This window comes from Oncorhynchus mykiss, chromosome 8 (assembly GCF_057628025.1).
Source record: "Oncorhynchus mykiss isolate SJ-2025 chromosome 8, ASM5762802v1, whole genome shotgun sequence".
NCBI classification, from domain to species: domain Eukaryota; kingdom Metazoa; phylum Chordata; class Actinopteri; order Salmoniformes; family Salmonidae; genus Oncorhynchus; species Oncorhynchus mykiss.
This window is the reverse complement of record NC_143029.1, coordinates 39681072-39697878: the sequence shown is the minus strand read 5'-3', so window position 1 is coordinate 39697878 and position 16807 is coordinate 39681072. Positions and strand designations below refer to the sequence as shown.

At 48.1% G+C, this 16807-nt stretch overlaps 1 protein-coding gene across 2 annotated transcripts in view; it reads right to left on the bottom strand.

Annotated features, from left to right (window-relative positions):
• Positions 1-16807, bottom strand: part of stxbp5a (syntaxin binding protein 5a (tomosyn)) — a 159983-nt gene that overhangs the window by 42062 nt on the left and 101114 nt on the right. For both annotated transcript variants that reach the window (XM_090243414.1, XM_036985456.2), the window contains exon 7: positions 16551-16634. In XM_090243414.1, coding sequence (XP_090099540.1) covers positions 16551-16634 — 84 coding nt within the window. The remainder of the gene's footprint in view (positions 1-16550; positions 16635-16807) is intronic.

The following is a 16807-nucleotide window of genomic DNA, read 5'->3' as shown; positions in this document are numbered from 1 at the left end:
GCACTGTTGGCACTTTGTTCATTGTTGTTTAACTAGCTAACGTTAGCTGGCTAGCTCGTTAGCTAACGTTATGTGATGTGTGTACAACACCCGTTGAATATGGCCGGTGTCAGTAAACATCTGCAAAAAAAGTGTTAGGAAATTGTTGTCAGCAGAGCTGGTTAGGCTGTTTTCAAGTTAACCAGAGGTAAACAAATCATCGGCCAGAGTGTCAAGTGTGCGTTCCGAGTGCGAAACGAGATGGGTGAGGCTAAAGCTTAAGAGGGTGTGAACGATGCTGAATGGGTGTAGACAAAGAGGAGCTCTTCACTAGATACCAAAACATTCAAAGGCGATTTTCTCAAGAGGGAGTATACAAGTTGATCAACTTTCAAAGAAGAATGACTTTCCCATTGTTCCTCAAATGCAGTGTATGATATATCATTTTGTAGCTCTGAGTCTCTACTTTTATTCAATTTAAAAAACACAATTTCACATTTTGTTACCTACATAAGACCGAATCCAGGTGGTGAGTCACAAGTAGTACAGGACCTAGAATTGGCCCGTGGGAAACATTTCGTAATATCCAAGAAACCTGTTTTACACCATCAGTAGATACACACTGATACACACTATTTTTAAACCAGTTACATGCAGCCTGGTCTAGGCCAAATGAGGAAAGCCTCTGAATTAGCAGTGAGCGATCAACAGTATCAAAAGCCTTTGACAGGTAAATGAAGAGGGCAGCATAATGTTGCCTTTTATGCATACAACCTGTAACGTAAACTCTGGGAGTCGAGAAGCAGGTGGTAAGTTTAATATAACAAGAAACGATACAACGTAGCAGTAGCGTCTAGACATGAACAACAGAAACAATACTGCCTTGGGAAAGCACCTAAGGGAGTACCAGATAAAGGGGAGGTAATGATGAAGCACAGGTGCGCGCAATGAAGGTTCCTAGGACCTTGTGGTTAGTAAACCGGAGATGTGACATTACCCCCCCGACGCAGGGCTCCAGCCACAGGATGACGCTGGCCAGAGGGATGGCTCTGAGGATGAGGAGCGGGCCTGTCCGGGCGGCGAAGATGGAAATCACGGATGATGTTGGGATTCAGAATGTCCAGAATACCTTCTTGACACCGATCTTCACTCCTTGCGTGCTGATTTGTTAGCGTAGGAAGGAGACAGCCTCCAGGTGAAACTGGCACTTCTCAGCCATGACTAACAGGTGGTTAGCCATGAGGCGTTCGAGAACCACTAGGACATGAGCAATGTGATCCTCCAAGGAAACCGAGTAGACCAGGATGACGTCGATATACACAACCACCTGGCGTCTGAGCATGTGCCGAAATAACTCATTGATGAATGCCTGGAACACTTACGGAGCATTGGCAAAGCCAAATGGCATCACAAAGTACTCCACCAGATATTGGGCTAAAAGCGGTCTTCCATTCATCCCCCTCCCGGATGCGGATGAGATCGTATGCACTCTGCAGGTCCAACTTGGTAAAGAACCAGGCCCCGCGGAGCTGTTCGATGGCTGTCAGCACCAACGGGAGAGGGTAACGGTACTTGGTGACCATCCTTTCATCCTTTCTGGCCACGAAGAAGAAACCTGCCGATGCAGGAGAAGTGGACGTGCGGATGAAACCTTGTTGGAGCGCCTCATGGATGTACTCCTCCATGGCCTTGGTTTCAGCCACCGACAGAGGGTAGATGCGTCTGTGCGGGGGCACAGAGCCTGCTCGCAGGTTGATGGCACAGTCCCAGGGGTGATGAGGAGGGAGACAGGCGGTGCGGGCATTGGAAAATACCTCTCGCAGGTCCTGGTATACCTTCGGGATATTGGGCTGAAGGGCAACCACAGGACTCTCAACCGACGTGGAACCACAGGGAAGGGGGAAGCAGGTCCTCCGGCATTTGGGAGACCAGTCTGTGATTTTCATCATTGGCCATGAGATGGTGGGGTTGTGGCGTTGAAGCCAAGGGAGATCGAGGATTATCTTGTGAGCTGGTGCTCTGGAGATTAATTTACGGGATGCTCTCCTGATGGATGGACTCCACAGTGAGGGTGAGTGGTTTGGTGATGTGTGTGATGGTCTCGGCACCTAATGGCCGATTATCGAGGGCTTGAACTGGAAAAGGAGAGGAGAGCGGGGTATGAGATGATGTTGAGAGAGGAGGCAAGGGTCTGGTCTATAAAGTTCCCCGCGCCACCAGAATCCACTAATGCTGTAGAAACAGTACATGAGGGACAATCAATTAGTGTGATCACCACCAAAAAGGGTTTGGCAGAAAGTGATGAAGAAGGGATACTTACACCTGCCCCAGGAGGTGGAAGATCACGTGACAATCCCTCTGCTCTTGTGGATCCAGAGTTGGGAAGTATTGGACACTGCTGGAGCTGGTGCCCTGCTTGACCACAATAAAGACAGAGCCCCAGCTGTCTCCGTCATGGGGAGGCTTGTGACCCCTATCTCCATGGGTTTAGGCTCTAATCCAAAGTGTTCACTGAGGGAGGGAGAAAAGCGATGAGAGTGCCGACACTCCCAAAGAAGGTTATCCAGACGGATGGCCATGGCGATGAGTGCGTCCAAGGAAAGGTTGTTGTCTCGACAGGCCAGTTCCATCTGAACCTCCTCACGCAGTCCTCTTCTGAATAGCGTACGAAGCGCCAGCTCATTCCATCCGCTGGATGCTGCTATTGTCCGGAAGGTGTGCGCATACTCGGCAGCAGTCCTCCTGCTGTATTTGGAGTAGGCGCTCACCCCCATCTCTGCCTTCCGGTGGATGATCGAAGATACCTCTGAACCGAGCCATGAACCCCTCATTCGAATCCAGCTCCTCCTCTCTCCCAGCTGCCCATGGCCCATTCCAATGCCTGCCCAGTCAGTAGAGAAATAACCATGGCAACTTTGGACCTCTTGGTGGTCGGAGCTCCCAACTGGTGCAAAAGGTAGAAGGAGCACTGTAGTAGGAAGCCATGCAGGGAGGGACAAATGAAGGACAAACGGGCAACGCTGATCTGGGCAGGTTGCTGAATGGGCCAAACAGTTCTATTTTTGTTTCACCAGACCAGAGGACAATTCTCCAAATCGTACGATCTTTGTTCCCATGTGCAGTTGCAAACCGTAGTCTGGATTTTTAATGGCGGTTTTGGAGCATTGGTTTCTTCCTTGCTGAGCGCCCTTTCAGGTTATGTCGATATAGGACTCATTTTACTGTGGATATAGATACTTTTGTACCTGTTTCCTCCAGCATCTTCACAAGGTTCTTTGCTATTGTTTTGGAATTGATTTGCACTTTTTGCACAAAAATATGTTCATCTCTAGGAGACAGAATGCGTCTCCTTCCTGAGCTGTATGATGGCTGCGTGGTCCCATGGTGTTTATACTTTCGTACTATTGTTTGTACAGATGAACATGGTACCTTCAGGCATTTGAAAATTGCTCCCAGGGATAAACCAGACATGTGGAGGTCTAGAATTATTTTTCTATGGTCTTGGCTGATTTCTTTTGATTTTCCCACAATGTCAAGCAAAGAGGCACTGCGTATAGAAGGTAGGTCTTGAAATACATTCACGGGTACACCTCCAATTGACTCAAAGTATGTCAATCAGCCTATCAGAAGCTTCTAAAGCCATGACATAATTTTCTGGAATTTTCCAAGCTGTTTAAAAGCAGAGTCAACTTAGTGTATGTAATTGTGATACGTTGAATTAAAAGTGAAATAATCTGTCTGTAAACAATCCTTGTTAAAATTACTTGTGTCATGCATAAAGTAGATGTCCTAACCAACTTGCCAAAACTATAGTTTGTTAACAAGAAATTTGTGGAGTGGTTGAAAAACAAGTTTTAATGACTCCAACCTAAGTGTTTGTAAACATATGACTTCAACTGTACATTTGAAATGAGTAATGCAAGATGTGTAAACATTATGAAAGTGACATTATTAAAGTGACTACTGTTCCATTTATTAAAGTGGCCAATGATTTCAAGTCTGTGTATTGTAGGCAGCAGCATCTCTGTGCTAGTGATGGCTATTTAACACTCTGATGGCCTTGAGATAAAAGCAGTCTCTCAGTCCCAGCTTTGATGCACCTGTACTGACCTTGCCTTCTGGATGATAGAGGGTGAACAGGCAGTGGCTCGTCTGGTTGTTGTCCTTCTTGATCTTTTTGGCATTCCTGTGACATCGGGTGCTGTAGGTGTCCTGGAGGGCAAGTAGTTTGCAAACCGCACCACCCTCTGGAGAGCCCTGTGGTTGTGGGTGGTGCAGTTGATGTACTAGGCGGTGATGCAGCTCGACAGGATGCTCTCAATTGTGCACCTGTAAAGGTTTGTGAGGGTTTTAGGTGACAAGCCACATTTCTTCAGCCTCCTGAGCTTGAAGAGGCGATGTTGCGCCTTCTTCACCACACTGTCTGTGTGGGTGGACCATTTCAGTTTGTCAGTGATATGTATGCCCCAGAACTTTCCACCTTCTCCACTGCTGTCCAGTTGATGTGTATAGGGGGTGCTCCCTCTGCTGTTTCCTGAAGTCCATGATCATCTCCTTTGTTTTCTTGATGTTGAGTGAGAGTCAACGCACCATTAGCATCTGCCATGGCGACAGGAGGGCAGCAACAAATAAATGTGTATTCTGGTTTATGGACACATCTACAGCCAGGAGCTCAAATTTCTTGGGAACATAAATATTTAGTTTTGACATATATGGCCACTCCTCCCCCTTTCTGTAATCTGCCACATCTAAACACATTATAATAATTTATTTCAATGTATTTATCAGATACAGAATAACTTAAAACTTCTTCAGGATCGGTGTCCCTTCCACGGGACGGTTGAGCTAACGTTTTCCAAGACATAGACATATCTGATACTGGCAGAAAGCTTAAATTTTTGTTAATCTAACTGCACTGTCCAATTTACAGTATAACTATTACAGTGAAAGAATACCACACTATGGTTTGAGAGTGCACAATTTTTAACATGAAAAGTTATTAATAAACAAATGAGGCACATTTGGGCAGTCTTGATACAACATTTTGAACAGAAAGCAAGGGTGCATTGGATCAGTCTAAAAACTTTGCACATACACTGCTGCCATCTAGTGGCCAGAATCTTAATTGCATCTGGGCAGGAATAATACATTATGGCATTTCTCTTGCATGTCAAATATGATGGTAAATTGTATCATTTTTTCGAGATATATTGTGTTATATTCTCCTACGTTCCTTTCACATTTCCACAAACTGCAAAGTGTTTCCTTTCAAATGGTACCAATAATATGCATATCCATGCTTCAGGGCATGAGCTACAGACAGTTAGATTTTGGGATGTAATTTTAGGTCAAACATTTTTTTTAAAAGGGGCAGATCCTTAAGAGGCCATGTTTTCAAGAGAACCAGAATGTCAAGACACGAGTCCTGTACCCAAATATCAATTGTGTCCATTTTTTTTAACCAAGCCCACTACCAGATTTAAAGTCAGAGAAGGTATTCTGCTCATTCCCAAAAGAGCGAACAGGCATACAGTAGGGTCATCTGCAGCTATTTGTTAAGTGAGCTGAGATAAGGTCCCTGGCCAACCACATAACTGAGCATTTGACAGACCTCCCTCGAGTCGCTGGATGCAGGGGCTGGGGCGGGAACTGGGAGAGCAGTTAATACCACATCTGCCAAGTGTCCCATTAGCACAAATGTATGGTGTTTGGCTACTAGAAATAGCTGATGTTGTTATTAGATTCCCCCCCGTGTACGACCTTCAACAGGAGCAATTTGAATTGTGTATAGTTTACATTTCGAGAGAGTGACAAAATGAGAGAAGGAGTGAAAAAAGATAGGGAGAATGAGAGAGAAAGAGAGGGATATAGAAATCTGAGGCAGGCTTCTGTGTTGGCAGGCTATTCATCAGGCTGAGGCACTTAGTCAGACAGAGCAGGGCTGAGGTGACTGATGCTCTCTCCATCTCCATCTTCTCTCTGGTGCTCACAGTCACTGCACCCGCAGAGATAGCACTGAGCCATGACAGGGAGAAAGACTGGGAGAGGAAGAATGATCAGCTGTTTGAGGGTGCTGGAATTCCTATACATACACACTGTGGTTAGGTGTGACAAAGATGGAGAGAGTTTACTGTAATTAGTGAGGATATAGAAGATGTCCTCACACGACTAGAGACATGTAAGGACTAGGCCACATCCAATGTCCTCTACCCTATGCTGCAAGCTTTATTCCCTATGTCCGTTACTCTATGATCTGTGTCCTATACTTAGGGCCGTGCATTTTTGGTGTGGAAATGGAGGCACTGGGCTTTTACCGTTATTACCAGCATTATCCACCAGTGTTGCTGCAGGTAGAAAAACCTAGGAAATGTTCTGTAATTGACACAAGCTGTTGACAAGATGGTTGCGCATGTATGTTTGGCGGGGGAGGTGTAGCTCTGCAAATAGCACAAAACCTATTATTTGGCAGGAAATACTATTTGTCGATCCAGGAATCAAGCATTATTATCCGACTCACAATATAGTCATCATAACTACATCTCATCCATAGTCTATTCTACAGTACAGTAAAAATTATCCAAGGGCAGCTTTAATGTTCAGCTCTTAATACCTAGGGTTCAGACTGATGAACACAGATCTGACCCTGAATTAGTCATTAGCAGCAGGCGATGACACAAGCACATCATGGCAGAGATGTAGATACTGTGATGTTTTCCCCAGTGTTAATGAGCCACGAAGTACAGAGTCAGCAGCTGTAGAGCAGCCAGCCTCTGGGGAGGGGTTACTACAGGGTTGGAGAGGAGAGACACAACCACTCCCAGGAGAAAACAACATGGCTGCCAAGGAGGATCACTATGTAAGCCTTAGGACCAGGGAAAGGAGACCGAGATATCATCTCACCCAGGGGAGATGGAAGGAGGGGGGAGGGAAAGAAAGAGAGAAAGAGAGAGATTGACAGAGAGTGAGTTAAAAGACCAATTTTAAATGTGCTAGCCTGCCATATTCATCTAGCTCCAACTGTTTACTAGTGGTAACCATAGAAACATGGCCACTGAGGCAGCAACAGAGAGGGAGAGACCCCCCCCCTTTTTTTTTTACATTTCCAGCAGAAATCAAATCAGAGAATGGGAAGAATCAGTTTAAACACAGAATTCTGAGGGAGAACCCGGACACTTTGTTTGCCGACTGCTCACACAACAGGACTGTTACAAACCTGTTATTTTACACAGACAACACTACTGCCTGGCATACAGCTGTAACCAGGCATTTAAGGTATACCACAAAGAAAGGAATCTGCAAGGGAAGGCAAATCCACATTTTTGAGAACAGCGAGAAGGACCAGGACAACAGGTTTCTGACGGTAAATGGCACTCTCATGTTCCAGGGCAGTGAGGCTGCACTCAGGACTTTTGTGCGGGACTTCCCCACCTTAAGGAAGACAGCGGAAACCAAAAAAGACAAGGACAACACCCTGACCTCTCCCCTCACCTCAGGCACTTCAACAGCAGGAGCCCAGGCCCAGACCAACACATCAGGTATATCCTACCCCATGCCTGCCTACGACCACCAGAGCCATGACCACACTACCATCAGCCTACCATCAGCCTGCTGTGAGACAGTGCAGGACCCAACCAGTGCAAGACCCCGATGAATAACTCTGTCCAGGAGCTGAGAGAGAGCCTTGCCACAGCGCTTGAGGAGGTAAAGGCCACCATCAGGAGAGAGCTAGGACAGGTAAAGGAGGAGATGGCAAAGGAGTTGTCTGTCATCAAAAGGGTGCTGTAGCATAGCCCCTCACCACCCCCACTGACCCCCCCCCCCCCCATACCGACTACCCTTTACCCACACCCCCAATCAACAAGGAGGCTCACATGGGGCCACCTACTACAGAAAGAAGCTCTCTGCCCCCCCCCCCCCCCGACACACCCCCACACATCCCTCCTTGTACACAGGCCCTGTGTACCCCTGCCCCAGATCGTAAACCCACTACTCTGGTAAAACCCACTGAGGTGGCCATCCTCATTGACTCAAATGGGAAATTCATCCAAGAGGATAAACTCTTCCCCCACCACAAGGTGTGCAAAATACGTTGCCCAAAATCACAGGATGCACTCCACATCTTGTCCCAGCCTGACTTTGGCACACCAGGCTACAGTATTATTCACACCGGCACCGAGAGGAGCAGGAGAGAGTAGGCAGCCTGGTCAACAGAGTAGCAGAGAGGGCCTCTGAGCGGTTCCCCAACTTCCACATCACCATCTCCACTCTGCTGCCCCGCAAAGACTTTCATCCCCGTACCATTCAGAAAGTCAACACTGACATCACCAGAGGGTGTGGCCTACTCCCGAACATGCACGTTCCTCACCACCCAACAATCACCCCAGAGCATCTGCATGACCACTCCCACCTGAGGAAGCAGACAGTAGGGATGTTTGCCAAGTCTCTAAAGGACATGGCACTTGGTAGACAAACACCCCATGCCGCACTGGACAGAGGACCATCCTGAGACACATACCAAACTGCACCACCAAGGAGCCCCAGGCCCCCTCTACGCCACACCAGACCTAGCACACCCCACAGGCCCCATCCACCACCAGAGCACCACCACTTCCATCGGCATAGCCAGACTGGACTGGGCCCAGTCTACTACCAGACCACCATCTCTACCAGACCAGAGAGGAAGCCCAACGGCCCAGAACTGGCCCTCCTCCACTCCACAGGGCCCAACAGCAGGACCAGCACACCTACGCAGAGGTCGTCAGAGGACAGGAGAACCCTGTAGGATTGAGTGAGGTTAAACAGCCCCTCCAATACATAAGGCACTAAACTGCACTAAACACGCGCACACACACACACACACACACACACACACACACACACACACACACACACACACACACACACACACACACACCTATTGTACTACAAGTTTACTTGTTCAATGAATAGGAGTATATATAACAGAAAAAATGTTAGCTGTTATCCTGTTTATCTCACTCTTAACAACTTAATAGTTACTGTATTTCTATTCTTATTTCTGACTGCTATTCATGTGGAACATTCAGGGCCTAAACTCATCAACCTTTGGACTGAAGAGTTTAGCACTGGAGTTCAATAAAAATCTTAAAGATGTTGACGTCATCATTCTGCAGGAGACATGGTGTAAGGCAGACACTGTCACTCACTGTCCCACAGGCTACAGAAAGGCAATTGTGTCATCACAGAAACACAGCTCTGTCAATAGAGGCAGAGACTCTTGGAGGACTGATCATTTGGTACAAATCCGAACTACAAAATCAAATTGATCCCCTCAAAATTGGTAAATATCACATTTGGTTCAAACTGAAAAAAGAACTTGTACTGACAGAAAAATATGTGTTCCTTTGCGCAATATATACCACCCCCCCCCCCCCCCCCCCCCTTCAGAATCCCCATATTACTCAGAGGAGAGCTTCCCCACCCTTGAGGAGGAAATGTGCCATTTCCAGGCCTAGGGAAATGTGCTCATCTGTGGGGACACAAATGCGCACACACAGGAACACTACCTGATATAACGACCACACGAGGGGACAGCTTTATACAGGCCATACTGTTTCTAACTGCCTTAATCTTCCCCATAGAAACAACAGTGACAGCACCATCAACAAAAACAGAAGGGAACTGTTGTAGCTCTGTAGAAGCCTGGGTCTGTATTTTGTCAATGGTAGGTTACGGAGGGACTCTTTGGGGAGTTTCACTTATTGCTCACCTCTTGGCCACAGCACAGTAGACTATATGATTACAGACATTGACCCTTTCTCTCTCAGCTCATTCACTGTCAAGCCACTAACACCTCTGTCTGATCACAGCCAAATGACGTTGTTCCTCAAAAGAACAGACATGGAAACAACCACACATTTACAGCCCAGTAAGCTGTACAACATCAGACATTCATACAGATGGGCCCAAAACAGCACAGAAGAATACCAGAAAGCAACCTGTAACCAAAATATCCAAACACTCTTAGATAACTTTCTGGATACCACATTCACTCACAGTAAAGAAGGCCTCAATCTAGCAGTACAAAACATCAACTATATATTCAGGCAAATGGCAAAAGAAGCACAACTGAAATTGATACAAAAAAAAAAAAAAAAAACACATATGACACCTGGTTTGATGCAGATTGTCAAATTATAAGGAACAAACTTAGAACACTATCCAACACTATCCCAAATAATGGTGAATTACGCCTTCATTACTGTGAGACTTAAAAACTCTATAAACGTACACTCAGAAAAAAAAAAGCAGAGTACAACAGCAAGCAGCTGACGCTAATTGAGGAGTCCATAAACACAAACAACCTCTGGCAAAATTGGAAAATCCCCCCCCAAATCTAAACAACAGGAATTAGCAAAAGTATACAAAATGGTGACATATGGACAACCCATTTTAAAACACTCTACAACACCGTTCAAATTGACACAAACGCAGAGCAATGGCAAATTTATGAAAATTTGAATGGATTAGAAAAAGCTATTAAGGACAATCGAAATCCACTGGACTCCCCAATTACTGACCAGGAGCTCTATAAGAAACTTCAGGCCCTTAAATGTAAAAAAGCATGTGGCATGGTGGCATCCTAAATGAGATGCACAAACTCACTAGTGCAAAATTTCAATTGCCTATATTAAAACTGTTTAATTTGATTCTGAGTGTAGGTTATCTGGAATCAAGGACTCCTAACCCCAGTCTTTAAGAATGGAGGCCAATTTGACCCTAACAATTACAGAGGCATTTGTGTGAACAGTTACCTGGGGAAGGTTTTCTGTAGTACTATAAATGTAAGAGTTCTAAACTTCCTTAATAAGCACAATGTCTTGAGTAAAAGCCAAATTGGATTTATACCAAAACATCGCATGACTGATCACACCCTACACCCCCTGACATGTCCACCAAAATAATACCAAAATATACACTTGCTTTATCGACTTCAAAAAAGCATTTGATTCTATTTGGCATACATGACTGTTCTAGAAAGTTATTAAGAGTGGTGTAGGGGGTAAAACATATGACATAATTAAATCAATGTATACTGGCAATACGTGCATCATTAAAATTGGCAATAAAATTACATAATTCTTTAACCAGGGGCAGGGCCTTCGCCGGGGTTGCAATCTGATGTCACGTATTAACAAGGTGGGTGGAATCAGGCGCAGAGAGCAGGTGCAGTGAGTCGAATGTTTATTCTCCGGAACCAAACACGGTCAACCCAAAATACAGGGTGAAATAATCCAACACAGGATTAAATGTATCGGAGCAAATAACACAATACGTATTCACGAAAACACATGAAACCAAAACAACCACGCTGCGCTTTGGTCCGCTTCTCCTCCGTCAATGGAAGAAATCCCTTACAGAATCACCCACCCCAACAGGACCAAGCGGCGTGGTAACGGGCAACGGCAAGAGGAGCAGCAGGAGAAGCAACAGATGCAGCAGCAACAGGAGCAGCAGCAGCAGCAGTGGGAGAGGCTGCACTATTTGGAGAAATGGACATGGGAGGAAGATTTGGATGGTAAAGGACCCTGGGCTCAGCCAGGAGAATATCGCCGCCCCAAGGAAGAACGGGAGGCGGCGAAAGCGGAGAGGCGCCGGTATGAGGAGGCAGCGCGGCGTCGTGGATGGAAGCCTGAGAGTCAGCCCCAAAAATTTCTTGGGGGGGGGCTAACAGGGAGTATGGCTACGCCAGGTAGGAGACCTGAGCCAACTTCCTGTGGTTACCGGGGGGCTAGAGAGACCGGGCAGGCACCGTGTTATGCTGTGGAGCGCACGGTGTCCCCAGTGCGGGTGCACAGCCCGGTGCGGTACATTCCAGCTCCGCGTATCGGCCGGGCTAGAGTGGGTATCGAGCCAAGTGCCATGAAGCCGGCTCTACGCATCTGGTCTCCAGTGCGTCTCCTTGGGCCGGCTTACATGGCACCAGCCTTGCGCACGGTGTCCCCGGTTCGCCTGCATAGCCCAGTGCGGGCTATTCCACCTCGCCGCACTGGCAGGGCGACCGGGACCATTCAACCGGGTAAGGTTGGGCAGGCTCGGTGCTCAAGAGCTCCAGTGCGCCTGCACGGCCCGGTCTATCCATCACCACCTCCACGCACCAGCCCTCCGGTGGCAGCTCCCCGTACCAGGCTGTCTCTCTGGCCCATCCTTACAGGGGCTCCCTCCTCTCCAGCGCTGCCGGAGTCTCCCGCCTCTCCGGCGCTACCAGAGCCTTCCTCCTGTCCAGCGCTGCCGGAGTCTCCCGCCTGTTCGGCGCTACAAGAGCTACTCAGTCCGGTGCTTCCAGAGCCTTCCTCCTCTCCAGCGCCGCCAGTGCCGCCCGTCTGCCCAGCGCCGCCAGTGCCGCCCGTCTGCCCAGCGCCGCCAGTGCCGCCCGTCTGCCCAGCGCCGCCAGTGCCGCCCGTCTGCCCAGCGCCGCCAGTGCCGCCCGTCTGCCCAGCGCCGCCAGTGCCGCCTGTCTGCCCAGCGCCGCCAGTGCCGCCCGTCTGCCCAGCGCCGCCAGTGCCGCCCGTCTGCCAGGGGCCGCCAGTGCCGCCCGTCTGCCAGGGGCCGCCAGTGCCGCCCGTCAGCCAGGGGCCGCCAGTGCCGCCCGTCAGCCAGGGGCCGCCAGTGCCGCCCGTCAGCCAGGGGCCGCCAGTGCCGCCCGTCAGCCAGGGGCCGCCAGTGCCGCCCGTCAGCCAGGGGCCGCCAGTGCCGCCAGTCAGCCAGGGGCCGCCAGTGCCGCCAGTCAGCCAGGGGCCGCCAGTGCCACCAGTCAGCCAGGGGCCGCCAGTAAGCCAGGGGCCGCCAGTGCCGCCAGTCAGCCAGGGGCCGCCCGAGCAGCTGCCCCTCTGTCCCGAGCAGCTGCCGCCCCTCTGTCCCGAGCAGCTGCCGCCCCTCTGTCCCGAGCAGCTGCCGCCCCTCTGTCCCGAGCAGCTGCCGCCCCTCTGTCCCGAGCTGCTGCCGGCCCTCTGTCCCGAGCTGCTGCCGGCCCTCTGTCCCGAGCTGCTGCCGCCCCTCTGTCCCGAGCTGCTGCCGCCCCTCTGTCCCGAGCTGCTGCCGCCCCTCTGTCCCGAGCTGCTGCCGCCCCTCTGTCCCGAGCTGCTGCCGCCCCTCTGTCCCGAGCTGCTGCCGCCCCTCTGTCCCGAGCTGCTGCCGCCCCTCTGTCCCGAGCTGCTGCCGTCCCTCTGTCCCGAGCTGCTGCCGTCCCTCTGTCCCGAGCTGCTATCGCCCCTCTGTCCCGAGCTGCTGCCGCCCCTCTGTCCCGAGCAGTTGTCCCTCTGTCCCGAGCAGCTGCTTCACCTCTGTCCCGAGCTGACCCTCTGTCCCAAGCAGCCCCTCTGTCCAGTGGGGTCATTGAGAAGGGTGGCCATGGTGAGAAAGCCACGGAGGCGGACAATAAGGCGGACTAAGACAATGGTGAAGTGGGGTCCGCGTCCCGCGCCAGAGCCGCCACCGCGGACAGACGCCCACCCAGACCCTCCCCTATAGGTCAAGGTTTTGCGGCCGGAGTCCGCACCTTTGGGGGGGGGGGGGTACTGTCACGTTCTGACCTCTATTTCCTTTGTTTTGTATGTAGTTAGTATGGTCAGGGCGTGAGTTGGGTGGGCAGTCTATGTTTGTTTTTCTATGATTTGGGTATTTCTATGTTTTGGCCTAGTATGGTTCTCAATCAGAGGCAGGTGTCATTAGTTGTCTCTGATTGAGAATCATACTTAGGTAGCCTGGGTGTCACTGTGTGTTTGTGGGTGATTGTTCCTGTCACTGTGTTTGCTGTCACAGGATAGGACTGTTTTGCGGTTTCACATTTCTTGTTTTTGTTAGTTTGTTCATGTTAAGTTATTTATTAAAACATGAATCAAAACAACCACGCTGCGCTTTGGTCCGCTTCTCCTCCGTCAATGGAAGAAATCCCTTACATCTGAGCCCTGCACTCTTCAATATTTACATCAACGAATTGGCCACTATTCTAGAAAAATCCTCAGCCCCTGATGTTAGCATCCACAATTCAGAGATTAAATGCCTACTCTTCGCAGATGACCTATGCCTGCTGTCACCCACAGCACATGGCCTACAGCAGAGCCTGGACCTGCTAGAGCAGTACTGCCAGACCTGGGCTAAAATAATGATTTTCCAGAGAATATCCAGATCTCAGGGAATTAGACCAAAGTTCTCTATTGGTACAAAATATATAGAGTAGTGCACACACTACAATTACTTAGGTTTAAAAATAAGCTCAACTGGACACCATAATGATGCAGTGAATGAACTGAGAGAGAAAGCACACAGGGCATTCCTCGCCATTAAAAAACAAATTTAAATTTAAATACCTTTTGTCTACATTTGTCTAAAACTAATTGAATGTGTCATTGAACCAATTGCATTTTATGCCAGCGAGGTGTGAGGTCCACTTGCAAAACAAGATTTCACCAAATGGGACAAACACCCCATTGAAACCCTGCATGCAGAGTTCTATAAGATTGTCCTACATGTCCAGAGGAAAACTACAAACAATGCATGCAGGGCAGAATTAGGCCAATATCCACTAATAATAAAAACTCAAAAAAGAGCTATTAAGTTTTGGAAACATCTAAAATACAGTGACCCCCTCTCATATCATTACCAATCCCTGTATGCATCCAACTGGTCCTGGGGCTGAGTTCACAAACCTGTTCTACTAACATACTGAAGCCTCAGGGCCAGAACATCCAATCAATCAGAATAAAACAAATTACACAATTAAAACAAAACTACATTGCTTATTGGGAAACACAAGTACAAGCACAAACCAAAATGCAGTGCTATCTAGCCCTAAATAGACAGTACACCATGGCTAACTATTTGACCATGGTTACTGATCAAAACCTTAGAAAAACCTTGACAAAGTACGGGCTCAGTGAGCACAGCCTTGCCATTGAGAAGGGTAGACACAGGAAAATCTGGCTCCAAGTAGAGGTAAGGCTGTGCAACCACGGCACCACAGCAGAACCTGAGACAGAGCTGCATTTCCTGACAAAATATAAAAAATATAAAACCAAGTTTCAAAGATCTCTCTGATGAGAATAGGCTACCCATCCTGTTGGGAGAGGACGCAGAGAGCTGTGGGTTGGCAGCGCACTACATTGCTGCCTGCGATAAGATGAGGGACAGTGTCTGACAGACCAATCAACCTGCACATGTCCTCTATTGTATGCTTATTGTTATTGTTCAATGTATGGTTATTTTGACTCTTGGTTAATGTTGTTACTGTTGTCCCGTTGACAATTTTGATTCTTATGATCTTAATATTGTAAATATCCAAAGTAAGCTTGCCAATAAAGCAAATTGAATTGAATTGAGAGACTGACAGAACAACAGAAAGAGAGAGAGAGAGAGAGAGAGAGAGAGAGAAGCAGAGAGGAGAGGAGAGAAAAATAGACAGAATGCACAAGAAAGGGGGAGCATTCGCTTCAATAGGGAGAGTCAACACAGGGGCATGTTTTGCTTGTGGAGTCTTTTTATCGTAGAGGGTTTACGGTGCCACAACACTGTCAATGAGGTGAACAGAAGAACGGTTCTTCACATAAACTCATTACTGTAAGCCTGACTATGTCTCTGTATGTGTCTTTGTAAAAACCACTCAATCTGCTTAATAAACCTCTACTGCAAGTTTGGGCATCAGGGTTTCTGACGCGTTCTTGACTTGAGTATTATGAGGCTGGAGATGAGATACAACCAAGAAATGATATTGTTTGTTAGAAAAGGATGTTGCCTCGGAGAAACAAGTAAAAAAAAACTTTTTTACAAATGGCCGACCCTCCATAGTACAAAATGAGGGCCACAGGAGAGACAGCAGGGCGTCTGTGGTTCTAAAAGAGACTACACACCGTGTGTAGCCTACTGTAGTATTGGTTTCCCCATCTCGTGTAACTCAGTATGGGTACAGGTACAGACAAACACCAAACAATCCTGTTCTCTTCCTTCTTCAATATCAGCTGACAAAACCCAATATAACACTTCACACCATCACACAGACTCAGAATTTTCTATGCCAAGAATCCCTATTTTATATCCCACAGTGATGTGAGACAGAGACGTCCTTTTCCATTTCCTAAAATGAGCCTGCGGTGAGCCTAGACAAGCATTCTCTTCTCTCCAGCGCTGAGCGGCTTAGATCACTGATGAACATGTCACATCAGACCCACACAACAACACAGACGGCTGAGACGAGTGTTGGTGTATGTCGAGTAGGTATTAACGTGTGTGTGTGTACCTGTGTGGGTGTAGAGTAGGTATCAGAGTAGGTACATGCCTCCACTACATCTCTAGTCCTCCACAGACTCTAAAGCCATTTGATGTAATCTCTCAAAGGCAACAATGTATATGGCATACAAGCACACAGTACACACACAGTACACGCACACACAAACAAACACACACATACTGTATATACAGCACACATCTATTTATACAAAGCAGTTAATTAATATTTGATTCCTCTTTTAGTATTTTCATGCATTCCCCAGATCACTGGAAGAGAGGCACTGAAAGGCATTGTGGGAGATGGTGCCTACCTCGTCATAAGTGTACCGGTAGTCTGCCTTCTTTGATTTCAGATCCCACAAGACCACGATCCCAGACTCATATCCAATTATAAGCTGGAATGAAAAAGTGACAAGCAGCTAGTGAGATTTGGCCCCGGTGAGAAGATGACCCAAGGAATAATATGCTCAACATTCACACGGCAGGCTGTGGTGGGATGGGGGGGATGAAAGACAATGCATACAGGATTCACAGCTTCTAGGAGTCGCCTTTTGACCTTGGTTCTAAA